General features: G+C 46.9%; 1 protein-coding gene across 1 annotated transcript in view; it reads right to left on the bottom strand.

Moving 5' to 3' along the window:
* The window catches only part of ZC3H3 (zinc finger CCCH-type containing 3), a 128584-nt gene that overhangs the window by 18936 nt on the left and 81992 nt on the right, over positions 1 to 27656 (bottom strand). Inside the window, exons 5-9 of the mRNA XM_054295595.1 lie at positions 23892 to 24085; positions 13120 to 13201; positions 11395 to 11550; positions 9639 to 9708; positions 4674 to 4805 (exon numbers count right to left, since the gene is read on the bottom strand). Of these exons, the coding sequence (XP_054151570.1) occupies positions 4674 to 4805; positions 9639 to 9708; positions 11395 to 11550; positions 13120 to 13201; positions 23892 to 24085 (634 nt within the window). The remainder of the gene's footprint in view (positions 1 to 4673; positions 4806 to 9638; positions 9709 to 11394; positions 11551 to 13119; positions 13202 to 23891; positions 24086 to 27656) is intronic.

The raw sequence follows: 27656 nt of genomic DNA, 5'->3' as shown, positions 1-27656 counted from the left end.
AAGGAAAACAAGGATCCCGGGCTGCTGCTCTCCATCACTGGATAATTTAGAGAAAACGCCACAGACATTTAATATTTACTGTTGTAACACAGCTCATGTGGCTTTCTCTAAAGAAATGTGTTAAACTGAATGTATCAGACACACAAAACATTACGTTTCTGGTGGGAAATTGTTGAACTTCCACCAGAAAAGGAAAAAATAACCAACCAAACACACAAAAAACCACACAAGAATGAGGCTTCAGCTGAGAAAAAATCCCCACACTTGGATTTTCTACAGCAAAATCAAGCAGCTGCCACTGCAAAAAACACCAAGCTCCACCTGGGGGAGGAAAATTATTCTTCCCAAGGAAGCAGCACTTCCTCAGGCAGTGCTGCCCCTGTCCCATATTTTTTACACAGATAAGGCAGAAATTAGAGCTTTGGTGAAAGCTGTTGGTCCAATAAAAAGATGGATTTCAGGAATAAGATGAGCTGGGATGAGCAGTCCCAGCACATGCCATGGCAGGTCCCCATGTCAAGCCTCACCATCACAAGGGCTGGATGTGCCAGTTGGGATTCCAGAGGGATGGGAACAGATTCTCCTCTTATCCATGATTTATTCCAGCCCATCTCCCCGAGCCTTTCCAGGGAAGCTTCGTTGTTTAATCTCACTGTGTCTCACTGTTTAACAGCTCCCATGAGGGAACAACTTACCCACAGGCTCCAAGGCAGGCGATGGAAACAATCCAGGGAGAGGGATTTAATGTGGCTCTGGCACTAACGGGCATGGAGGGGAGGAGATTATTTAATACAAAACAATCTTCCAGATGCAGCAATGGAATCATTGAGTGGTTTGAGTTGGAAGGGACCTTAATGATTTCATTTCAAACCCCTGCTGTGGGGCAGGGACACCTTCCAGTATTCCAGGTGGCCCCAAGCCCTGTCCAACCTGGCCTTGGACACTTTCAGGGATGGGGCAGCCACAGCTTCCCTGGACAAACTCTGCCAGAGGAAGGGAATCTTCCCAATATCCCATCTAAATCTTTCCTCCTTCATCTTTTGTGCCTGGAAAGCAAATTCCAAGGAAGGTGCTCCTCAGGACCATCTATGGATGAACTCCCAGCTCCAGGCTCAGCCTCACAGAGATCCCAGCCCATGGTTTGACATCAAATTTGGTTTGCATTGGAAAGGTCCTTAAAGCCCATCCTGCTCCAAGCCCCTGGCATAGGCAGGGGCACTTTCCACTATCCCTGGTTGCTCCAAGCCCCGTCCAACCTGGCCTTGGACACTTCCAGGGATGGGCCATGCACAGCATCTCCATCCACTATCTCCTCTTGCTTGTCCCTTGCTCTGGGGTCACATCACCACAGACACTTCACTCACTGGTGCTGCCTCATCCCTCACACCCACCAGCCCCATCCCATCCTCTCCTAGAGAATTCCTCCTCCAAGCCCCGGCACAAGGCCCCATAAGGGAGGAGGGACGTGGAACCACAGAGGAGCTCTGACTGTAGAGCAGCTCACAAAAACATCTCCAAAAAACCCTGGGAAGAACCTGCAAGAGGCCCCATTTCTCCCTCTCTTCCCACTTCCCTCTTGGGGCTTCCTCCAGTGCAGGTGGCCAAGCCCAGAGGGACCTCCCAGCATGACCAGGTCAGGGTGCCAGGGAAGGGCAGGGAGCTCCAGGAAAATTGGGACAGAGATCTCCAAGGTGGGAATCACTCCATGGCCTTAAGGGACATATATGATGTTGTGTTTAAGGATGATACCTTTAGGAAGCACAAATGGTGGAGGAACTTCCCAGCCCATGATTAAGAAACCTGTAGGAATGCTGGAAACCAAGGTCCTAGCTCTGCCACCAGCTCCCTTCTGGAAAGAGAATCCTGGAATCACTTAGGTTAGAAAAGCTGTCCAAAATCATCAGGTTCGACTTTAGATTAATTAATTAATGTTGGGGGTAACATTCCCTTTAAGGAGGATGTGATCATGGTCTTGTACAGGAGTTGTCCCCTTCCCCAAGGGTGGATTTAGACCCTCTATAGTCCACCTTCCTGAAAAAAGGACTTGGGAATGCAAAATTAAAGCTTTCTCACTTAATTCTAAATTGCTGGTGAAGCCAGAGCGGGTCAGTCCTGGTGTCATTTGTATGAAGAGCAGCTGGAATTACAGTCCATGGAATGGGTCAAAGGTGGATCAACTTATCCTGAGAATCCTGCAACACATCCTAAGAAGTCCTTAAGAGACAACACTGCCAGTGACACGTCATAAATTATGGATAATAATGGACATTATTGATGGAGGTCTGCTAAAAATCAGGAATTGTGTTTGTCTGGGAGGGCACAAAAAGGAAAAAGCAACTGGAAGAAGAGCCCAGCATGCCAAAAATCATCACAAAACAACCTCCATTCCTAATTATGGGCCATCTTAGTTGGAGTTTAACCACCTAGGATGCTCCACTGGAGTCACACACCTTCACATTCCGTGCTCTTTGTGCTTCAAGCCAACATTGCTCGGACAGGGAAAGGCAGAACGAGGGAAGATTTACTCCCATCCTAAATAATTCACAAGAAAAGGGACTGCGCATCTTTAACAAGCCATCGTTTTATGAAGCAAGGTTAACATTTTTCCTTGATTCAGTAGAATATTATAAACTCTCCGGGGTCCATTTGAGGACTTTCTACTTGGAGCAAAGGCACGGACTCAGCACTTTTTATATTATTTAGAGAATAAAATTAACCCTTAATGGCCCAAGCTGGAATTTCTCCTCCCCAGTTAAATATGGCCCGCTCAGCAATTTCTCCCCATATATAATTACAGGCTGCTATCCATCATCTGGAGGAGAATGCTTTCCCGACACTCCAAAAGTGACGCCGTAAGCACTTTTCCTAATAGAATAAATATTCTAAATATCTCTTTTATATTTTCATTTAAATTGGAATATTTTAAAAATAATTGTCGGGACCCTGCCTGCGTGGTTGGCGCTGCGCTGGAGGGAGGTGGCAGGATGCCTGTGTTTTGCTTCTGAGGGAATGTTTATCCTGCATCAAGTCCCCCTCCACGCGCTGCCACAAAAAGTAATTAGGCCCAGACTAATTTATTAGAGCTTCCCTCTGCTGCTGCTGATGTCCTGCTTTCCTTAAAACTCTCACTTCTGGCTTTTTTTTCCTGGTTTTTGCTCTTTGGTGGTTTCTCCTTGGGAAAGGATGGGGAAAAGGCCAGATGGGGTTTAGTGGGACTTGACAGTGCTGGGTTCAAAGCTGGGCTCAATGATCTTAGAGGTCTTTTCCAGCCTAAATGATCCTAGGATTTCATCCAGTGTTGTGTTGGGATTCTGGGACAGGCTGGTGGCCACACTGGTGGGATCTGCGCACCTACAGCTTCTCCTGATGGGTTGTACCTCTGCAAACAAGTGTTACCATGATGGAGAAAAGGAGGAGAAGAGCCCTCTGAGGCACCCACAACTCCTCTGGACAGCCTGTGCCAGGGCCTCACCACTCTCACAGGGAAGAATTTCTTCCCAATATCCCATTTAACCCTGTCCTCCAGCAGTGGGAAGCCATTCCCTGTGTCCTGGCACTCCAGCTCCTTGTCCAAAGTCCCTCTCCAGCTCTCCTGGAGCCCCTTTAGCCCCTTAGAAATGGTTCTAAGGTCTCCTCTGAGCCTTCCATTTTCCAGGCTGGACATTTCCAGCTCTTCCAGCCTGGCTCCAGAGCAGAGGGGCTCCAGCCCTTGGAGCATCTATGTGGCCTCATTTGGACTCACTCCAGCAGCTCCACATCTTCCTTCTTCTGCTGGATCCTGAGATGGAGGCAGCCCTGCAGTTGGGGTCTCACCTGACTGGGGCAGAGGGGCTGAATTCCCCCCTTTCCTGCTTGCCACAGTTGTTCAAGTATGAGCAGAAATCCCATACCATAACCCATAACCCATTTAGAAAACAGCAAAGAGGAGTCAGGACAGTCACTTGGATTCCCAAGGGAACACGAGCATGGCCGACCCTCTCCCTTAGCCACGACACAGAAAGGTGAGATCCTGTGTGTTCCAAATTCCTTTGGAACAGCTGGCTCCAAGCCCTGCTCAAGGAAAGCTGCTCCCACAATTTCCATGTTATATTGGGTACCAAAGATCATGGATGAGGTTGCAACTCTCCCCAAGGAGCACATGAAGTCCATGTAGGACTTCACTGCACAGATCCAAACCATCCCCAGGACCTGGAGGTGGCTCCATGAATGCCCCAGGCACAGCTGGATGCTGAGCAAGGCTGGTCGTGCTCTTAAAACTAAGCCACAGGATTTAAGGCTCAAGTTTAAACCTGTTATGGAGCCAGAGTGGAAAATAAGTATTAATGCCTACGGATTTTCTAGGTAAAACTTGGAATCCTAAATATTTTCCTGCATTTTTCACCTGTTTCAGTGAGGGGTTTTCAGGGCAGGTGCTTCCAGTTCAGATGAACATGCCATGTAGGCTCTTACCAGGGAAACACCAGCATGTTGATGACCTGAAGCCTTTGACTTCTTTCCCTTTTCTCCCAAACAAACCACTTTGCCAAAACCCTTTGGAAAAGCACAGGACTGTTCTTCACCACGTGCAGGCGCTGAGCAGCTTCCAGCTCTTCCCTGTGGTGCCGTAGCTGGTGCAGGACGCTGCTCATGGCTTTGGCTTTGGCCCCCAACAGGTGGGAAAAATCCCTCTTTACCTTTTCTCCCATGGGACAATATCCTTTGAGGAAATCCTGGCAGACTTCTGCCTTCCTGGACACGTAGACGTGGCTATAGGGGCAATTGCTGTTGCTGCAGATCCCCTTCAGGTAGTAGGAACACACCGGCATCTGCAAGAGGAGGAGAAATCCGTCAGCAATTCCCTAAACCCGTGACTCGGAACCACTGCAACCCCCAGACCTGAAATAAAAGCGTGACAAGCATAAAATAAATAGAAATCTTTTGCCAGCCACCGATCCCAGAGGTGTTTTTAGCTCTTCCATTGGTCTCCTGCAAGGCAGCTCCCTGTTATTACGTGTTCCCGGTGTTTGGATACGCAGGGAGCGAAGGCGCTTCCCTCAGCATCCTTCAGGATGCTGGAGAGAGGGTGAAAAGCTGGAAACTCCCACCAGGAAGAAAATTCCCTCTGGACAGTGTAGGGAAGGGATGGGGAAATGTCATGAATTCTGGGAACACCTTTTGCAAGGAATGATGCAGTGATGGAGATGGGAACAGCAGCACAAGGAACACACCCAGCCCGGCTGCAACATCTCACAAGGAATTCTCAGAGGGAATCCCAACATCCCAGAGGAAATTTTGGCCATCACAAAGGCCAAAATAGCATCCTGGGAGTGTTTCCCATTTGGTTCTTCCATGGATACAGAGCTGGCTGGAAGGGGGTTTGATAAAGGCTACAAAAGGTGGTTCCTAAAAAGGGGGGAAAAAAGCACCTCCGCAAGGATTTTGGGGGGGGGCTGCATCATTCCAAGGCATTTTCCTGGAATTTCCCAGGGCTGTGATGCTTGTCCCTGCACACTGGGGCACGCAGGGATGCTCCAGGAGGGAGTGAAATGAGGAGGAGAGCAGCTCCTGCCCTGAGCATTGGAGAAGGAGAGCAGTGGGATACACGGAGCAGATTCCTGATTCCGCGCGCCCGCATTCCCGACTTTCTGCAACGCGACAGCCGACGGGGAAAACCGACGGAGCAAGGATTCTCCTCATCGTCCTCAAAGCACAAACTTCACCTTCTGCCAGCTGTTATCATTAAAAACAAATTACCAGCCTGCTGCCATATTTCAGCATCCTTAACTCACCGGCAACCGCCGGCAGCTTCCCGCTTCCCGCCCCGACCAGGCAGCTGCCACCTGGAATGTGCACTTCCCAAAGGTCCGGCTCCTCCTGCTCCTACATCCCGAATTTCCTCACTGCTTGGCGTGGTATTGATCACCCCATTCACCAGCAGCATCGTGGTCCCACCAGTTCAAGCATCCCCAAGTAATATTTACAATCCTGCAATAACCACGGCCGGGGCTATCCGGAAAAATCCCTTATCCCTGAAGGGCACATTAAGGGTTGAACTAAATTGCCTCACTGGAGGCCGAGAGGAAAGAAAACAAAGGGTGCTTTAAAAGAGGAGAGTTTATTTTTAATTGTCTTTTAACTGCAGACATTAACATAAAGGACAGGGCTCTGGGGCGATCTTTGGCAGTGCTGGTGGTGTGACCGTAAACGATTCCCTTAATGTAGTTTTTGATATAGAGCCCAAATTAGCTCTAATAAAAAGGGATAATAAAGGCAGCTCTCTGACAAAAATAAACTCCTCCTCGCTGTCAAGCCCGAGCCATTATCAAGAGGAAGCAGCGCTCTCATTTCAATTAACCTTGTTTGCACCCCAGCACGTCCACACAAATAACAATAACATTAATTCAAGGCACTGGGGCGCTGCGGCCGCCTTCGACAGCTTTGACTCTCTACAAGCTCTGGAGGCAGCAGCTAAATGAACCCGAAACTCCACGTGAGCCTCCAAATTGCTCACAACTGAGTTTTGAAGCTCTATTAGGGAGAAAAATGCTGATTCTTTCCGAGTTCCTCAAGGGGAAAAGCTGTTGCAACAGCAGCGGGCGGCTTCTCAAGTCCCGGCTTCTCGCAACCTTCGCTTCCTTCAGATTTCCTGGTTTCTCCCTATTGTTGGGATGTGCCAGTGGCTATGATCCACTGTGGAAAAATTCCCTGTGTGTCACTTCAGCAGGTGCTTCTCACCAAGGCTCTGCCTGAGTCTCCTGTGGAGCAAAATTCTTTAAACTGTGAGGCCCTGGCACAGAATACCCAGAGAAGCTGTGGCTGCCTCATCCCTGGAAGTGCCCAAAGCCAGGATGGACAGGAACTAGAGCAACCTGGGATAGTGAAAGGTGTTCCTGCCCATGGCAGAAAAAGAAGAGCTTTCCCTCTTCCCCAGGCTCTTTCTTCCATCACCAGAGGGTGATGGAAACCACTGGAGTTTGGATCTGCAAAGCTCAGGGACAATCTGGAGCCATCCTCCATCCTGGGGACCATTCCCTGCTTGGAATAAGGGGTTTGCTGCTCTAGGATGGGGAAAAGCTCCCTGCTGCTGTGACAGTTGAATCCATGCAGTTTTCCACAGAAAACAGTGATTTTTCCCACAGAAAATAGTGATTATCCCCATTTTTTAGTGGGGACACTGAGGCAAGGGAGTGCATGAAGGCTGAGAAACAGTTTTGTCCTGAAACCAAGAGCCAAATCCGGACAGCCTTTGATCCTTCACCTCCTGAACTGGATACCCCATCCCAGTGATATCCCACCAAAGTGAGACACACAACAACCTGAACTTTCTCTGACCAGGAGGTTTTGGGATGTCCCTCTCCAATAACCACACAGTGAAATCAACGGGACCAACAAAATCAGGAATCCCCAAACCACCACATCATCCCATGAGAAAAAAAAAACATGGATTGCATTAAAACCTCAACTCAAACAGCCAAAAACCAATGAGGCACAATCCTTCACCTGAGGAAAAGGTGGGATTTACTCCAAAAACTCCACAAGCAGGAGGAAAACTGCTTCCTTCCTCTGCTGAGTGCCTCCACCTGCTTTTCCCAGCCCTGATAAATGAGGGAAAAGCCACCTTTGCCAAGAACCACTCAGGTTAATGGGGAGCTCCAGGACTTGGAAAGTGAAGTTGCCTCCCGCTTTAGGAAGCAGCATTCCCATGGCAATAAATCACCCTGGAACAAGTTTGAACTCCATGGAGGAGGTTGCTTCTCTTCCAGCCCTTGCTGATGACAAGGTGGCCAACAGGGAGACCTTTGAACCACCCTCAGGTTGGTTAATCCTGTGAAAAATAATTCCTCTTCCCAACGGAGCATGGCAGGAAAAATGTGCTCCAAAAGCTTTTCAGAAAAATCGGCTTTTCTGCTACTGCCAACTATGATTTTGGTTTATTAATTAATGATTCATCTTGAGTTTAGGTGATTCTTCATTACCTCAAGATAAAGGTGAGATGGGCTGAGGTCACTGCATCCCATGGGATCCCATCCCAGGGATTCTGTCCCCAAAATGCTATTGGCAAACAGCTCCTTGACATGGTCACTCCTTTTTAATTCAGTTTTATTACCACAATATCACTGTTATTTTCTCAAACTGGAGAGGTGCTGCTAAAGGTTGAGTTTTCCATCATTCTCAATTTGTTCACCCAAAACAGAGCCCAGAAGTCAAATCTGGACATCCTCTTTGAGGGACCAAGTGTTTCTGGAGGGGAAACTGAGGCCACATTTCCACCAGGAGTTTAAACCTGTTGAGGAATATTCCTGGGTAGAGAGACCACAAATTCATCCACATCCAACCATCACATTCTTTGGTGGATAAACCACCAACTGCAACAGCACCTTGAGTGTGTCCAATTCCCAAGTTTCGTCTAGGTTTTCTGTCTTGGGATCAAAAAAGACTTCACCACCTCCTGAAACTCCATTTAATTTGGAGCTCATGGTTCTGTGGATGAATTTCAATCCTTCACTTCAGAGGTGCAAGCTGAGGGTTGCACTTTGTTCACTTGGATGACAAGAAATAGGTGGCCTCACTAATTACAATATTTTTGGATAAACCAACAGCTAATCCACCTGCAAAGCTTCCTTCATTCTTGGCTTCTTTATTTCTGAAGTCTGATGCTGTTACAGGATAGAAAAAAAAATAAATTTTTTCCATCTATCAATCCTCATCCCCATTCCTGCTCTGACACGCCACAAGCCAGGGAATGCAGCTGTCCCCATCCCTGTTTTATGTACTCATGATTAAGTGACTCTGAAGATAAATCCATGTAAAAAACATCTGGTGCTCCGTGTCTCATCAGGAGTGACTTCCCGGATAACTTACGAGCTCCCCATGGACGAGGAACGTGCCTCAGCCACCTCAGCTTCCATGCTGGAGTCTCCAAAGCTACATCCAAGTGGAGATCCCAGCCACTAAACACAGGCTGAGGTGCTAAATCCAAAATAAAAACTCTGGATTATTTTTCCACCTTATGTAATAAAACCACAGAACTTCAGATACATCAAGAAGGTGGAAAACCTTCTTGATGAAGGTTTTAATCAAGAAATGAAAATGAACTCCAGAGTTGTTTTGCCATGGTTTCAACCTGATTTTGCTGATTGGCATTTTAGAATTGATTTTTATTAATTTATACCTCCAATCTATGTTTGTTAAAACATCCTCTGACCCCAGCACAGAGGGATTTCCAGGGAAATGTGATCTTATGGAAGCAGGGAAGGATTAGATGTATCTAAATGGACTTGATGATCTTGGAGGTCTTTTTTAGATCTCTAGGACCTCATAGGTCTTTTCTAGACATAGGATAGGGAGGCCCTGGTACAGGTTTCCCAGAGAAGCTGTGGAATCCCCATCCCTGGAAAAATTCAAGGCCAGGTTGGACGGGGCTTGGAGCAACCTGGGATAGTGGAAGGAGTCCCTGCCTATGGCAGAGGGGTAGGAATGAGATGATCCTGAAGGTCCCATCCATCCCAAACCCTTCCATGGCTCTGTCACGATTCAGGAGCCCGAACAGCTCAGCAAAGAAACTCCAAACTCAGTTGGAAGCACTGAGTGAGGAAGAACCTTCCTACAACCACCCCATTGCACAGGGAGCCCCATTCCCGTTGGGAAGTCACACAGACCTTGTCCTTGGACACCTTGTGGGAAAATGGACAGGTCCCATCAGTCTTCTTGCACGTGCCACGGAGAAACCTGGAGATAAAGCAGATGGAGCAGGCTGGACACGAGGTGGGTCACAAAAACCACACAATTGCTGCCAAGCTCATCCATAAACCCATTTCACACCCTAAATTAGTACAGATCCCCCTTGCTGGAAGAGCAGCTGATGATTCCTGATAGATTTTATTCTTTCATCACATTTGGCTGCTCATTAGTAGGTAAAGCAAGGCTTGTACCCCAAAATTCAGACCTGATGCTCCCAGAAGGAGAAAGGTCCTTCCTAGACCCCTGATTATTCCAAGTTGCCAAGAAAAGCTGTGGATTCCCCATCCCTGGAAGTTTTCAAGGCTAGGTTGGACTAGGTTTGGAGCTTGGACAGTGGAAAGTGTCCCTGCCTATGGCAGAGGGGTGGATTGGATGATCTTGAAGGTCCTTTCCAATCCAAACCATTCCAGGGTTCTATGATCCCCTTCCAAGAGATCCTGGATGTAGCTCCAGGTGGGAGTGGCCAATGACCAGGAGGAGCAAAGACAGGCCCAGAACAGGAACCAAGATCCCAAAGCACATGAGGATGTCAAGAGTTTTCCTAGGATTGACCACTGTGAGACCAGATTAACAAAATTATTATCAGGGAAAGCTAAAGAATGGGATTAGAGATAAAGGAACAAGGATGAGGACACACAAAAGTGGGAGAAATCAGTGTTGTCCTCCAATGATCGATGGAAATGAGACAGGTTGGAGACCCAAAAGACTTCAAGGAGCACAATTCCTGAAGTAGGCAAGGAGTTATGGGAGAATGAGTGAGAAGAAGTAAAATCAGTTAAAAAACCAATAAATCACCTTCCCCTCCTCTATCGTCTCCCATCGAGCTTTGAGCAACTTCCAAGTGATTCCAGCACAGCGGCAATTTTATGGAAAAATTACTCCAGGAGTTCATCAGTGGAGTTGGCTCTTCTGCAGTTTTTAAATGACTCATAATGGAGTTTAATCAACTCTTGGGCAGGTCTAATGAACTGCCAACACACATCAGTTCTCCTGGAATAAATCACCGACTCTCGGAGCTGCACGACGTCACAGGCTGAGGGATTCAAACCTGCTGGACTGATCCAAATGGATCTGAGGAATGCTCCTGAAGGAATAACCTGGAGTGTGGCCAGGGCAGGGGCTCAAGTCACCCAGCCCAGAAAAAAAGGCTCCAAAGGGACCTCAGAGCCCCTTCCAGTGCCTAAACAGGCTCCAAGAGAGCCAAAGAGGGATTTTTGGGACAAGGGATGGAGTGACAGGACAAAGAGAATGGCTTCCCACTGCCAGAGGGATAGATAGGATATTAGGAAGAGATACTTTTGCCTGTGGGGCTGGTGAGGCCCTGAAATGGAATTCCCAGAGAAACTGTGGCTGCCCCATCCCTGGAAGTGTTCCAGCCAGGCTGGACAGGGCTTGGAGCAACCTGGGACAGTGGAAGGTGTCCCTGCCCATGTCAGGGGTTTGGAATTCAATGATCTTTGATGCCCCTTCCAACCAAAACAATTCCATGATTCTCTGGCCTTTTCTTGTCCTCCTCCTTCCAACCCAACAGTGCAGAACCTACACCTGACCCAGAACTCCCATTCCTGTTGTCCTACACCTCTGTTACCAGTTTGCTCCCTTAGGAATACCCCACAAGGAAGCACCAAAGCCATCCAACGTCCCAGCTCACCACAATTCCGTGTCCATCCCTACCTGGTGCAGACGGCCACTTTCTCTGGATCGTGGATGTAGGGACAGCTGTCGCCCCGATTGCACTTCCCGAAGCGGTTGTAGTACATACAATATTCCTTCTTTTTCTTCTTCTGCTTGGCTTGACGGATGATGGCCAAGCTCCTCTGCACAGCACGGCTGAAGGAGAAAGAGGGACAAGGTCAGGGAAAACCTCCAGCTCCAACACCACAACCACATGGAGAAGACACCTCAACAGCATCTGAAACCACAGAGGAGCCCATCTTTGCAGAGTGAAATATTTAGGGAGTTCATGCTCATAAGCACATAAATATTTTCAATTTTTGGCTGATTTTACCCCAAATCATTAAAAATCTGCAAGGTTACACCACAATCATCAGTGAGATCCCTTCTCACCCCCATAACTCTGATTCTCTACTCAGATTTTATGAGTGTGGAGAGGGTTTCCCACATTTTTGGGGAATATGGTGAGGAAGGAAACATCCTCTCCTTGTGCAGCACAGGATGCCAAGGCTGAATGACCTGGAGGACTCTTCAGCACATGTCCCACCAGCTGGGCCTGATGCTATTCATGGCCTTCAAGTGGGCACCTGCTCAAGAACCTTAAAGAACGAGCACCTATGGCCACAAGAACAAAAAGTACCACCAAAGAGCAGAAAAGCTCCTTTTTAATTTTCTGGTCCCACTAGAAGTTGCTCAAGGAGCTCAGAAGTTGCTTAGCACGTTTTCCATGAGCTTCCAGCTGGAGAGGGAATTACCCAGCAGCTCTTGGGATGTGTGGGACCAGGTGGGAGAGGGGAAGTGTTGAGATCAGGGTGAACACAAACCATGAGGGACACATCAGATCTCTCCAAGGAGATAATTCAGTGGTAGGGCACAGTCAGATCTGGTTTGATAAGGACACAGTGCATTATCCATGAAAAACACAGGTTCAAGGAAATTATTTTCAGAGGAAATGCACATTTTTACCTCTGTAATTGCTGGTTGTCTGCAGCTCCTGGATTAAAAGGAGGTGCAAGGCCAAGTGTAAGGTCCTGGATGTGTAGTGGGTAACTCCAAGCACAAATTTGGTGGAGAATGGATTGAAAGCAGTCCTCAGGAGGACTTGAGGGAGTTGGTGGATGAGAAACTCCACATGATCCAGCCATAGGAGCCCAGAATGTCCCAGGCTCACAGGAAGAGCAGCCGGAGAGGGGAATTGCAGCCCCCTCAGCCCTGCTCAGGTGAGATCCCACCTGTAGAGCTGCCTCAGCCCTGGGGTCTAACAGCAGAGGGATGTGGAGCTGCTGGAGCAGATCCAGAGGAGGCCCTGGAGATGTTCCAGTGGCTGGAGCCCCTCTGCTCTGGAGCCAGGCTGGGAGAGCTGGGAATGTCCAGCCTGGCTGTCCAGACAGACCTCAGAGCCCCTTCCAGTGCCTAAAGGGGCTCCAGGAGAGCTGGAGAGGGACTTGGGACAAGGGATGGAGAGACAGGAAAAGAAGGAATGGTTTCCCACTGCCAGAGAGCAGGGATAAATGGGATATTGGGAGGAAATTCTTCCCTGGGAGGGTGGGGAGGCTCTGGCTGAGCTTAAAACCACCTCTAAGTAGAAGCTGCAGAAAAGCAGAAGCCAGAGCTTCACCAAATCATCTTCCAGTTCAACAGCTGCTCCTGAAGCTCCTGATTCCCTCCTGAGCATAATTCCAAAGATGGAGCACGTCATTCCTGCTTCCCATGAGGAGTACAGACCTGGCAATGTATCGGCACGTTGAAGATCTGCTCAGGCTGGGTGGAAAGAGCCCAGGACTGGGTGTGGAGTGCAATCTCAGTGCTGGAGAGAGAGAAAAACATGGATCATTGCTTGGAGTCAATAAATTTTGCAGGAATTCACACAGCACTCAGGTCGACAAAATTATTGGAGGGATGGAGACCTTCTGCTGTGAGGAAAAGCTGGGAGATCTGAGGTTGTTTGGCCTGGAAAAGAAAAGGTTCCAGGGAGAACCTGGAGGCCCCTCCATTGCCTAAGGGGGCTCCAGGAAAGCTGGAGAGGAACTATGGACAGGAACCTGGCATGGCAAAACAGAGGGAATGGCTTCCCACTGCCAGAGGACAGGGAGAGATGGGATATGGGGAAGAAATTCTTCCCTGTGAGAGTGGGGAGGCCCTGGCACAAACTGCCCAGAGAAACCATGGATTCCCCATCCCTGGAAGTGTTCAAGACCATCCTGGACAGGGCTTGGAGCAACCTGGAACAGTGGAAGGAGTCCCTGGCCCTTGCAGAGGGTTGGACTGGATGATCTTTAAGCTCCCTTCCAACCCAAACCATTCCATGATTCCATGATCTCATTTAACCCAAAGCACGGAGCTCCCAGGGAACCAATGGACAAAGATGCCCTTCAAGGACTTCCCACCTCTGGAGCAGCCCCAGCAAAAGTGCTCCTTGCCAGCCCCAAACACAGCAGGAATTTTTCCCCTCAGCACCCAAACGTGCCAGAACACTTCTCCAAGCAAATCCCATGCTTCCACCACCAATCCAACAAATTTCCACGCTTGGCTTGGCCACTCCCCGCAGCTGGACAGGGAAGCCCAGCGCCCACTCCCATCCATGCACGCACGGAATTAAATCATCCTTGGCTGGTGCAGGGAGGAATGGACAGGAAAGAAAGGCTGGATTTCAGTTTTCCAGGTGGGATGAGAGCAGCTCAGTCACTCACCTGCCAGCCCGGGCGTGTTGGGAAGTTGAGCGAGTGGAATTTGATTGCGCGGCACCGCGAGCTGTCACTCGGCTGCCGGCGTCGGCGAAGCCCCATCTGTTCCCTCTGCACATCAAATTCCATCAACGGGGCATTTCAGCCACCACTGAGATAGTTTTTTTCCCTGTTTTTTTTTTTAAATTCTTCTCATCTCAAGCTGTGGGAGCATCTTTTTTTGTGCTAGAATAAACATTTACCAACTTTGGGATGCTCCGAAGACGCTACAGAAGAGTCTCCATTAAGGGCAAGGTTGACTTCCCAAACAATGTGGGGAGAAAGCCTCAAAGTAAAATCCATTAGGATAGGGCTGGAGCATCCTCAGCCCTCTGGAATTCTGTATAATATTCCTTAAAGCTAGGAATATTCCTTCACCAGGAATCAGCTCCAGAGGGCAGCACACAGTCCCTCTAAATATTTAATATTTGGGCATAAAAGCAGATACACAGGGATGAACAAGTTTGGAATCACAGAATCATGGAATGGTTATGGCTGGAAGGGCCATTAAAGGTCATCATGGCCAGAAAGGAGGAATCACTAAGGAGATAGAGGATAAAAAAAGGGGTCAACAGCCTCCTGCCAGTGGGTTGGAATTTTTATGTAGCAAAAATATATCAATGAAATTATTTTTTTTGGCTTTTTTCTCCCAGTTTTCATTTGCCAGCAAGAAGCCATGCAATAACATGATGTGCATCTCCCATTCCAGGGATTAACTTGCATCCCAAAGGGAGTTTAACTACCCAAGAGCTGGTCCCATCCATGACAATATCCATGTGAGATCCATCCTGGCAAAGCATCCTTCCAGGCAAAGTAAAGAAAACCCCCATTCACATTTTCCCACTCCCTAATTATTCATCCCCTGTGAAAATCCTCCCCAAACTATTAGAAAATCACCCAAATATTTCTCCAGGAGAAGCCAAGCCAATTACAAGAAAGCTCCATAATTAAACATTTCCCCATCCATTGGGATTTTCGGAGAAAACTCAGGCTCTGTCATGAGGGTATTTTTTGAAGCTGCTGCATCGTGGAAAAAAAGTTTAAATAAAAATAAAAGCTTTGTGTACATTCAAGTGACAAGAAGGGTGTGCAGGAGAGGGGGTTGCATGTTCCCGACTTTTCAGGAGGTCCAAGGGAGCCTAAATTTGGATTTTTAGGGTGGTTGTCAACTTGGAATTCCCAACTGGTTATGACAAGAGATTTGCATTAATAAATGCACTAATAAATAAATATTCCTGGCAATGGAGGGTGTACTATTGAAATTGGGGTGAAATTGGGACATCAAAAGACACTGGAAAAAGGGATAAGGGTTAAAATCCAACACCAGGAGCCAAAATTTGCTGCAGTCTGGCCTAAATTAAACAAAAAGCTGAAACGATGCCCCCAGGGCTCAACTTTGGGAGTCTCATTTGGTCCAGACAAAACACTGGGCACATCCCAGTATCAGATCTGTCCCGTTTTTCTCCTCAATCACTTCCGAGCCAGGGAGAACATCGGGACACAGCGGTGCTGTCAGATCAGGAAAGTGACTCCCACATCCTTGGCATTGCCAAAATCCCTCACTGTGGAAATCTAAAGTGGTGCCATGGTAAATTCCTCCCATGTATATGCTGCAGGGCAGTGGGAACAACAAAAGGGGGAAAAAAGCAGGAAAGTAAGAAAACCTGCCACAGAGAGCATCAAGAACTGCACACTGAGGGCTTTTGAAGTGATTACACCCAGCACAGCGGCGTCAGCCGGGATATTTTCCACCCTGTGCAAGGGACAGGTGGATTTCTCACCCCCTTTCCTGATGATTCAGTCGCTTGCAGGAGCATCATCCGTAAGGAAACCCGCAGCCCGTGCAAACAGGGCTGTTTCTCTTAATGCATCATCCCAGCCCGACGCTGGCGGCTCCGGTGGCTCGCGGTGAGAAGTGATTGTTGTTCCCAATCCAGCCGGGAGACTCCGCGCGTCTCTCCGGAGGGAGCGGGAGCTGTCATGTTCATTAAATGCATGATTACAGCTATGATTAATAGCGGGGGCTACGGCCTAACTCTTTCTTTTTTTTTTTTTTTTTTTTCCCTGCTCCTAGGAAGGAATCCACAGCCAAGCAGTCCCACGGTGTTTTCTGCAGCGTTTGGCTCGACACTTGGAATTCCAGCTTTTGATGGAAAAGTGGAAAAAGGCACAATTTATCCTTGTCAAAGAAAAAAAATGTTTAAAACAAGCGGGTTGGATGCTGCACCCCTGCACCAACTATAAATTAATTAGGATCTTTTCATATCCTTAATCCTAAAACTCAGCTCAAGTGGATCCAGGTCCATCTCCAGCATCCTGGGTGGTTTTTTTCCATAACCCAAAAACACAGCTCGAGACTCAAGGTCCTTCTCCTCCAGGGAAAGGCTGGCAGAGATTTAGAGATTTCCCGTGGCAGCCCAGGAACTGCACTCAGAAACAACACTCAGTGCTTTCCAGCATTCCCACATGGATATCAGGAAGCTCCCATCCAATCCAACACTCCTGCTCAGCTCCCCGTCACCCAGAGGCTCGGGATGCAGCAAACACACCCCGAAAACAATATTCCAAATAGTCCTTTGAGTTAAAAATTGGCTGCAAATATCACAGTTAATTATCACCTGTTTAATTATTTAGTAAGGACTTTATTGCTCCGAGGCACAGCTCAAGGATCAGGACCTCATCTCATGGAAAGGTCTGTTGGAGCATCTTATCCAATAATTTACTTTTTTTAAATGGTGGAAAAGCTGTAAAAAACTGGGAAAAAAAAAGAGAAATCCAGAAAAGGCAGAAATCCAGAATTAGGGTGAGCTGGGACAAAGGGATGATGGGCAGGAAAGCGAGAACACTGTTAGAATGATGAGTATTGAGTACTGAGCCCATTGCTTCCTATCTTCCACAATCCCAAATCAAGGATAATTTGTGGAAATCTTCCTCACGGAGGGAAAAAATCGGTAGAAAACTGAAATAGGCAGAAAAAAAGGAAGAAATTCAGAGTTGGGGTGTGGTAGGGCCAAGGCATGGGCAAGAGGGTGGGAACATTGTTAGAATGATGAGTGTTGAGTATCAAGCCCATTGCTTCCCATCTACTTCCACCATCCCAAGGCAAGAATAATTTATGGAAAAATCTTACACACAGAAGGAATCAACCAGGGGTCTGCACAAGCAATGACAGGCAGGTGGTCAGCTCTGCTGGCCAGTGCTCCAAATGGGGGATGAGCACAACAGAGTGATCCCATTTTTTGCTCACCAATCCCATGGTTTTGGAATTGTTCAGTCCCTTGTCCCTTTTGAATTCAGTTCTCTGGCTCGCTGAGTTCAATTCCTTGGGTTTGGGATTCCTCAGTCTCTTATCCCTTTTGAGGTCAATTCTATAGCCCCTTGAATCTCAGTGCCTTGTCTTTGGGATTACTCAGTTCCTTATATCCTTGGTCTCTTTCAAGCTCAATCCCTTAGTTTTGGGATTCCTCAATTCCTTGGCTCCTTCCTCCTCAATTCCATGATTCTGGGATCACTCAATCCTTTTATCCCTCAGGTGTCAGCATCACCACACAACCTCTCCTCAGCCTGTTGCCACACGACCTGGAAAAGGCTTCCTTAAACCACACTGGCTCCTTTAATAGTTTCCACCTCTCCCACTGCAGCCTCTCTTCGGAAAGAGCCGAGCGATTCATTTTCCGAGTCTCTCCTTGGCTTTATTGCTGAACCGAAAGTTTTGAGGCTGCACTTGGGGAAATTTATTTCTTTAATTATTATTCATTTAAGTGGGTTCCGCGGATTTCGAGGATCAGCACTCGCAGCTGCTGGGGGTCATTTATTTCCCTCACTGGACAGCTCAAGTCCTCATTCCAGAGAAGACAACGGAAAAAGAAGGGATGAGCTGCCTCTAAACAAGCAGAGATTTTCCTGTTTTCCTGCCTGACTGTCCCTGCATCCCATGAATGCCCCTGAGTCATGTTGTATGGGCAGATATGGGCCAGGAGCAGGATCTGATCCCTGCAATTTCAGAGTTGAGGAATTGAGTTCATAAAGTGAAAGGGATTGAGCAATCCCAAAGCCAAGGCATGAGATTGAAGGGGCCAAAGGATTGAGCTCCAGAGGGATAAAAGAATTGAACGCTCCCAAAACCAAGGGATTGAGAGTGAAGAGGTCAAAGGGATTGAACAATCCCAAATCCAAGGGACAGAGCTCAAAAGGGGCCAAAGGATTGAGCTCCAGAGGGATAAAAGGACTGAACAATAGCAAATCAAGGGATTGAGAGTGAAGAGGTCAAAGGGATTGAACAATCCCCAAACCAAGGGACAGAGCTCAAAAGGAGCCAAGGGATTGAGCTCAAAGGGGCTGAGGGACTGAACAATCCCAAAATTAAGGGATTGAGATCAAAGGGGCCAAGAGACCCCACAATCCCAAAGACAAGGCACTGAGACTGAGGGGGCCATGGAGCTGATGTGAAAAAGGGCAAGGGATTGAGGAATCCCAAAAACAAGGGATTGAGTTTAAAGAAATTGAGGGACTGAGCTCAAAGATGTAGAACAATTCAACAAACAAGGGCTTGAGATTGAAGGGGCCAAGGGATCTCTCTAATCCCAAAGACAAGGAAAGCTTTGAGAATGAAGGTGCAAAGGAATTGAGCTCAAAACAGGTAAGGGATTGAAGAATCCCAAAACCATGGGATTGAGATTGCATGAGATTGAAAGGATTCCCCAATCCCAAAGAAAAAAACTTGAGATTGAAAGAGCCACGAAACTGAACTCAAAAGGGGCCAAGGGATTGAGCAACACCAGAGAGAAAGAACTAATCTGAAAAGAGGAAAGAACTGAGGAATCCCAAAGGCAAAGGATTGGGTAAAAAAGGGGCAATTGGATTGAGATCAAAAGGGACCAAGGGATCCCATAATCCCAAAGAAAAAGCACTGAGATTGAGGGAGCCAGGGAATTGAGGTCAGAAGAGATAAGGGACTGAGCAATCCCAAAGCCAAGGGAATGACTTCCAAAGACAACAAGGGATTTAATTCAGGATGGGTAAGGGACAGAGCAACCCCAAAACCAAGAGATTGAGATTGAAGTGTCCGAGGGATAAAGCAATCCCAAAACAAGGGACTTGATCCTGGAGAAGTCAAAGAATTGAGATCAAAAAGAGGCAAGAGACTGAGCAATCCCAAACCCAAGGAATTCATCCCAAAGGGAGAGAGCACAAAGGGATCCTGCCATCAGCAACACCAAAACCAGTGGAAACCTGAGGATAGCAACATTCCAAATTTCCCTGCTCTCATACTTCAGTGCATTGGGCTGGTCTCTCCTCCACCAAAGTCTTCCTTACTCCTCCAGTAAGTATGATCCCAACACACTCAAGGTGTGTTGAAGACAGAAGTCAGGGTCATGATGGACAAACAAGAAGCTTGGGATGTTTCCATGGACATGGGGAAAAGACAAAGCCCAGCACACCAGAGCAAATCCTCGCTAATTCCCATTAAAATTAAAAACAGAGACAGATTATGGGTGGTGGAAACATTCCAGTCCTGAATCCCTCCTTTCCTTCTGTAAAAAGAAGTGGCTCAGAGGAAGGAGCATTCTCACAAGTGCTGGGCCAACAGCAGCGCTGAGCATTTCATCATCCTTGAAAAAGTTGGAACCGTGTTTCCATGACATTCAGCACTTGCAAAATGAGTTGGTAAACAGGGAGGCCAGAGAGCACTTTCTTTCAGCTCTGCGGAGTGTGGAGCTCTCCCACTGCAGCCCAAATTGTTTTCAGGAGCATCCATCACCTGTCCCCAGCCTGATGCAGTGGAGGAGGGAGTCCAGAGATGCTCCAAGGGATGGAGCCAGGCTGGGAGAGCTGGGAATGTCCAGCCTGGAGAAGGTTCCAGGGAGACCTCAGAGCCCCTTTCAGTGCCTGAAGGAGCTCCAGTAGAGCTGGAGAGGGACTTGGGACAAGGGATGGAGTGACAAGACATAGTGAATGGTTTCCCACTGCCAGAGGGCAGAATTAGATGGGATATTGGGAAGAAATCCTTCCCTGTGAGGGTGATGAGGCCCTGGCACAGGTTGCCCAGAGAAGCTGTGGTTGTCTCATCCCTGGAAGTGTCCAAGGCCAGGTTGTGTGGGGCTTGGATCAACCCTGGATAGTGGAAGGTGCCCCTGCCCATGGCAGGGGGTTGGAATGAGATTGTCTTTAAGCTCCTTTCCAACCCAAACTATTCCATGATTCCATGACCTTCCATCTCCCCAGCTGATCACCTTCGCAGCAGAGAGAGGAAACTGAGGCAGGAGGGGATGTTACACACCAGGATGGAGGCAGGAAGTGCATCCAGATGCAGGGAAAATCCCTCCCAGTTCTTGAAGGCTGAACTCAACCATGTTTTAATTAATAATTTTCTTCTCTGGGATCAGAGCCACCATCACAATGTGTGGGAGATGCCTCAGCTCGAGAGGACTTAAAACTCCTCTTAAGCCTCCACCTTTGGGAGCCCAGAAATCCTGGGTATCTCCAAGGCTCTGGAATCTACGGTCATGGAGACAATTTGAAAATTCCAATAAATAAAATCACATTGTTCAAGAGGCCAGCTGTCACCTCTGGAGTCCCCAAAGCCACCAGCCTTTCTCCAACCAAGAGCTAAAACCTCAGCATGAAGAAATCATGCAGGTGATGATTTGCCCATGGAAAAATAGCTTGGACACCTGGAAAACCCTGCTGGAGCCAGCCCCAGCTCACGGAGTGCAATTCCCCTCTCGGCAGCAGCGGCGGCTCGTGCAGAGATTGGGGTCAGGGCTGGTTTCCGGACAATGTCAACCCGTAATTTGCTTTCTGCTGCTTTCAATCTTGTATTTCCCCTTCTGTATTTCTTTGTGAAACTCTACATCGCCTGGGACCTTTTGCTTCTCCCCCTGATTTCATGGAAATTCCTCAAGAGTCTGGAAAATGCCTGAGCAGCTGGAGAAAGAAATGAAGGAAAAGTTCCTTGTGAGAGGAGAAACCCAATTATTCTGGTTGTTTAATTAATTGCCAAGTAGCCAATGCTGTCCACAACATCCCACTGCTGATTTTCCAAGACTTCTGCAAAGTGAAAAAATACATGGGTGCTGAAATATCAGTTATCCCAAAGGGAAAGAGCCTTTCCATGCGTGATTCCACATCTTCGTCTTGCACAGGGATGAGCAGAGAGAGTTTAAGCTCTGAGTTTTCTTCTCCATCCTTGCCTGAGCAATTAATTATGCCACATGCAAGATCCCTAACCAGCTGGAAAGACAAAAAAAAAAAAGTATTTTTATCTCTGTATTTTATTTGCCGTTTTCTAGAGACAAGTGTGGAAGGCGCAGAAATCCTTTGGGAGCAGAGCCATGTGTGGGATGAGAGCAAAGTTCTCAGCAGCTGCACAGGCCGTGGTGATGCTGTGATTGATCCAGGGAGTTTTTTAATGTTCAAACCACCTCCAAAAATTCTTCCTGGGACTGTAGTGACACTTTCCTTGACATGACACCCCAAGCCATGTGCCCTCCTCACCTCTCCAGCACCAACAAAGCCAATTCCAGAAGAGCCATGGAAAACTGTTCCTCCCATTGCTCCGGGTAGCCTCAAGATTGATCCCAATACAGCACAAGGATGCAGGAAGTGCATCCCCAAGATCATATCTTAACTCACCACCAGCATACATCAATAAATCACTTGGGAATGCTACGATGGTGTGGATGGATCAGCCCCAGTGCCCGGCATCAGATTTTGTACAGTAGAGATAAAAAACCCCAACCCTATAAATCCAGGGAAAGAGCAGAATTATAACCCACTGGAAGTAAACTCCAAGCTATTAAACTGTCAGGAGCATTTCCCATTTCTCCCCTATTCCAAACACACGGTGCCTGGCACTGAAAGGGAAAGGAAAAGCCGTTTTTTTCCATCTTTTAAATAAACTTTGTCAAGTGTTGAAAACACAGAGCGTTGAGCAAACGTTCGCAGCCGATGAGAACACACAAATCTTCCGCCCTGCCAGGCCCAGTTATCCTAAGGCAAGAGGAATCTGTGGAATCCATCCTTGGGAAGGAGGATGAATTGTGGGGAGAGATGAAAGATGACATGAAAATACTGATTCACAGCAGCTCCTCAGGTTTTGTGGTTACTAAGCCAACGTGATATGTGAAGGGGAAAGGGGCAACAGCAAAATAAGGAACATCTTCAAAATAATAATTAGATGGGAATGTATTTTATAGGGAATAACCCTGGAAGGAATCTTCCCTCCCTAAGTGGGACTAATTAAACCCAATTTTCTGAATGAGACCTCACTAGAAGACACGGTTTCAGTGAGAAAGGAAAAATGGGGGCATCACATCTCTTCCATGCCCTGTCACCCCAAATCCCCTCAGGTACCCCCCACAAGCAATTCCAAGGCCTGAATCTGCAGAAATCCTCCCACGATACCTTTGGATCCATCTCTCCTCCAGAAATTTGCCTCTAAGTTGGTGTTTCTCTGCTTGGTCCCAATCCAGTGATGGATATTCAAGGACAGGCTGAATCTATCAGCCTTTGCTGAGTTGCCTAAATGAGACTTTGCTCATTTGTCTATTTCCAGACAAATTTAGAGACTTCCTTGCACTCGGATAAATAAAAAAATTCACCTTCTTGCTGGGAGGTAGGGCCTTTTCCACCCATGTCCTCCCCAAAAAGAAGTTCATTAAGCCTGTTCTTTAAAAAAAATCTTTAAAATAATGGAGATTTTAGAGCCAAATGAGTCCAGCATTTCATCATCCTTGCCCTTGGAAAGCTCTCCCACCAGTTTAAGCCCCTTAGTTTTTGGCTGCTCCACCTGGCCATGGAGAGATATCCTTTCTTTGCTTAGTATCTTCAGATCATCCACTTTTGCAGTCCTTCCAGCCATCACTACTCCCCAGGACTCTTCCTAGTGTTCCAAGTCTGTCCTGAAATCCATCCAACAACATCCCTGTCCATGTCCTGGGTTTCACCCCTTTTCTTCCATTCCTGCAGGATATTTTCTGCCTTTGTTGACATCTTCAATGCCCAGAAATGGTGCTGAAGGCAGAACCACCCTTGAGCTAGTTTTGGAATATCCTGATCCAGAGACTGGAAAATCCCAGCACCAGTAGCAAAGCTCTTGGAAAAAATCCGATTTCTTTTCTACAAACCCCTGAGCTGTTTTATGGACACTTTTTCTGAGTCTCCAAACTCTGATCCACCTTCCCCAGTTTAACTATTTCCAAAAATTCTTAATAAACAGTTAGGGTGCAAAAATATTTGAGACCAAGAAGAAATTTTAAAAATACCTTAAGCACAGTTAAAATCTGCTCTTTTTTAAGAGTCACACTTGAGATGTTAAACACAGGAGAAGCTGAAGCACAAATTTAATCAAAGCCATGATGTAAAACTGGAATTCATCACAATGGGGGGCATCATTCCACGGTTATCTGCAGAATGATCTTCCCAAATTTTTAGGTCAATATTGAATGTAATTTGCTGAGCATCTCAAGCACATTTAATCTCATGGTGCCGTTTAAAGTTATTCAAGATTTTGCCCTTTAAACCAAGTTTAATGGCGCGTCTCCACAAGCTTGAATTAAGCTTGACTTAAGAAAACCTCAATTTTCCCAATCTTTTAATTTCCCCAACATTTGAAACTACTATAAAGCAAGAACAGCACTTGGCACCATGGGATGTCCACCACTTTCACATCTGGAATTCTATAAGGTGGAGGATGAATTGCAACACACAGGCTGGGAATAAAAACTGAACTCAATGGATTTTGGACATGAACTGGGACAAATTCCTGCTCACCTGCTCTGATGGGAGTTCTGGTGCCCAGGTCCCTGGCCCGGACAGGGCTGCTGGAGGTTTTGGAGAGTTTGTTGGCTGACACCCGGTACATGACGCCGCCGATGCAGCGGAAGCCTTTGCTCCTCCAGCGCTGTTGGACGAGCTGGGATTTGCCACCTTGGAGTAAGGGTCGGGTCTGGTTTAACAATGGGGATCTGCAGGAAAAATAAAGTTAAGGTCAGCCCAAATTTGGGATAATGTCACAGAGGTGTTGTTTCATGAGCAAACCATGGGATGGGAGACTCATGGAATGGTTTGGGTTCAAAGGGACCTTCAAGATCATCTCATTTCCACCCCATTTCCAAGGGCAGGACAGCTCCCACTAGAAGGGAAGAGATGTATGGAAGAAGCAGGGATGTTCTTGCTATTCACAGAGGAAAAGCTCTGATTCCTCATGACTGACACCAAAAACACGACCTTCAGGGACTCTTCCCCCAACTTCTCCCACCTTTGCTTGCATCTCCAGCCCCAGCAGAATCAAGGAAATGTGGATGCAATCCCATGAGAGAATCAGCAAGGTGGGACCTTCACTGAGCTTAGTCAAGTTTTATGGAGCTCTACAAGCTTTGACATCCCTGGAAGTACATCAAAGCCAGGTGGAATGGGACACTGAACAATCTGATCCAGTGGGTGGCATCCCTGTCCATGACAGGGGTTTGGAACTAGATGGTCTTTATGGTCCTTTCCAACCTAAACATTCCATGAGTCTGTATCTTTGCTATCATTATTACTGTTATTAATTAGATACCACAACTTTAATATTTTTATTCTGCCCCCAAATCTGTCTCTTGGAAGGACTTTCCTCAATCCCTGCATAGGACCAATCATCCAAGAGCATTTCCATCCGTCACCAGTCACCTGGAGCTGATGCTGGACCTCAGCAGGGTCCAGTGGGCAGGGCTGGGGACCTGTTCCCACCTCCCCAACTCTCCCTAAATTCACAAATCCCGTATTGAGGCAGTGGGATGGAGACAGACTGGGAATCCCAATCCATTATTCTGAAGGACCCAGTAAGTTCTGAAGTGACACCTAAGGGATAAATATCACAGAATCCCAAAATCTTTCAGGTCTGAAAAGACCTCCAAGGCTATGAAGTCCAACCTGTGACCGATCACCACTTTGTCAATTAGACCAGAGCACTGAGTGACACGTCCAGGCATTCCTTGAGCACCTCCAGGGATAGGGACTCCATCCCACCTCACTGGACAGCTCATCCCAATATTTAACAATGAAACAATTCCTTCTGATGTCCAGCCTGAACCTCTCCTGGCACAGCTTCAGGCCATTTCCTCTCATCCTGTTGCTGGTTGACAGGGAAAAGAGGTCAACCTCCATCTTGCCACATGTCCCAGAGAGGCTCCTCTGTCACCCAAAATCTTGTTTGCTCCATGACCTGATACCTCCTGCACCACCCCACCTCCGTCCCGACCCACAACGCAGCCTCCCATCTCATTCCTATCCATCCCCCATTATCCAAACAGAGCCACTGCAGCCAAATCAAATCTCCTCCAATATCAGTCGCCTTCCTCATTTAGCGCTAATCCAAACAGTAATTTGTTTATGCAAATTAGAGCTCTAATTTTGTATTAGCCCAAACTATGCTCATAATGCTATTAGCAGAACGTATATAAACCGCGCATTACCGGAGAATATCCGTAAATTAAGATCCTGCTATCCTATCAGCGGAATGCAAACCCCGATGAGCATTTCCTTTAAATGAACATGTGCTCCAAAGAAAAAGAGAGCTGGAAAATGGAATAGTTACATTTCCTAATGCTGAGCGTGACAGCCTATTCATTCCGGAGGGCTGTTGCCACTGGCTACCGAGCTCGGAAAATTTGCTGCTTGGTTTTTGTGGGAAGGGGATGGGAATTGGATAAATTCCTCGTTTTAGCTCCCCCAGGGTTTTCTCCTCAAGGAATTGCTCCGGAGAGGAGCATCAAGTCTTAGTGACTTGCAAAGGAGTCACGGCAGTGGCGTTGTTGGGTGAAGGGGGTGATGGCATGAGGGACACTTGGGTCACTCATGGATCACCCAGCACATTCCAGAAAACTCCAGCAAGGCCAAGGATGCATCCAGCAGTGGCTGGAGGACATGAAGAAAAGTCTTGTGGCCATATCAGGGGCAATAAAAATGATATCAAATATCAAACAGCCGGGAGGGTGACAGAGATGATTCTCACCCTCTACTCTGCTTTTCTGAGATCCCATCTGGAGTTCTGTGTCCAGCTCTGGGGTCCCAGCAGTAGAAGGATGTGGATCTGTTGGAGCAGATCCAGAGGAGGCCATGGAGATGCTCTGAGGGCTGGAGCCCCTCTGCTCTGGAGCCAGGCTGGGAGAGCGAGGGGTATTCAACCTGGTGAAGGGAAGGATCCAGGGAGACCTTGCCATGCTTAAAGGGATTCCAGGAGGGCTGGAGAGAGACTGTGGAAAAGGGATGGAGTGACAGAATAGAGGGAATGGGTTCCCTCTGCCAGAAGGCAGAATTAGGTAAGACACTGGGAAGGAATTCTTCCCAGGGAGGGTGGTGAGGTGCTGGGATGGAGTTCCCGGAGAAGGTACAGCTGTCCCACCCCTGGAAGTGTCCAAGGCCAAGTTGGATAGGGCTAGGAGCAACCTGGGATACTGGAAGGTGTCCCTGCCCATGGCTTCCATGGAACTGGACAATCTTGAACCTTCCAACCCAACCCATTCCAGAATCCTAATGAAGGTATTGCAGAACACCACCATGGGTGTGACGAGACCCATCCCAGCTCCATCCATCTCCTCTTCCTCCCAGAGACACATTCCTGGACGGACCCCAGGATGCTCCACTCCTCCATTCACAGGGGCTGTAGTGCCAGTGGATTTGGGGCTCCTTTTTCCGCACTGAATCAGTCCCTTTAAGGACTTCTGTAATTCCATATATATTCCCTATATGTTATCTCTGAGTAATATATAGATTTATCCACACACATCTATTTCCATATAGATACACATATAATTGAATATATATACCCTGAGTGTATGTATGGAAATACAAGATCTATATATTATATAGAATAACAAATATTGTTACTTTCATACATAAATCTATATATTATCATCTGTATTCTCTGGGCCTTCTATATCCATCAATTATCTCTAGATACTATTGAATATATGCACTGAATGCATATATTGAATTATATTTGTTCAATAACATCTAGATATGTTCAATATATATATTTATTAATTCTTAGAGATAATTTATGTGAGGCCAGATACAATTTTTATTCTTAGCACTTTATATTATTCATATATTATTGAATATATAGCATATATATTGAATTACATATATTCACTAATACATAGGCAATACATAAAATATATAGATATTGTTTTCTATATATTATACATTTCTTATTTTCCTTAACTCTAGTAGAGGGGAGGGAAGAAGTCAGGGGTTCATCCAACATTCCCCACTCTGGTTTGTAGGGAAAGGCTGGGATGTGCCACAGCTGTGGAAGCAATCAGGGCATGGATATACAGATATACAGATCTATAGATCTATAGACATATAGATACACTATAGATATATATAAACTACATGCAGACGTATATACATAAAGGATAAACATATTTAAATAGATATTATATGTATTTAAATATATATTGTATCTATATAATTATATCTATATATTATCTATATATTATAGATATAGATATATCTATATATCTATATATTATAATTATATCTATATATTAT

Source organism: Melozone crissalis, unplaced genomic scaffold (assembly GCF_028551555.1).
Source record: "Melozone crissalis strain CALT ecotype California unplaced genomic scaffold, PUWL_Pcris_2 ptg000002l_1, whole genome shotgun sequence".
Lineage (NCBI taxonomy): Eukaryota > Metazoa > Chordata > Aves > Passeriformes > Passerellidae > Melozone > Melozone crissalis.
This window is presented reverse-complemented; position numbering and strand designations above follow the sequence as displayed.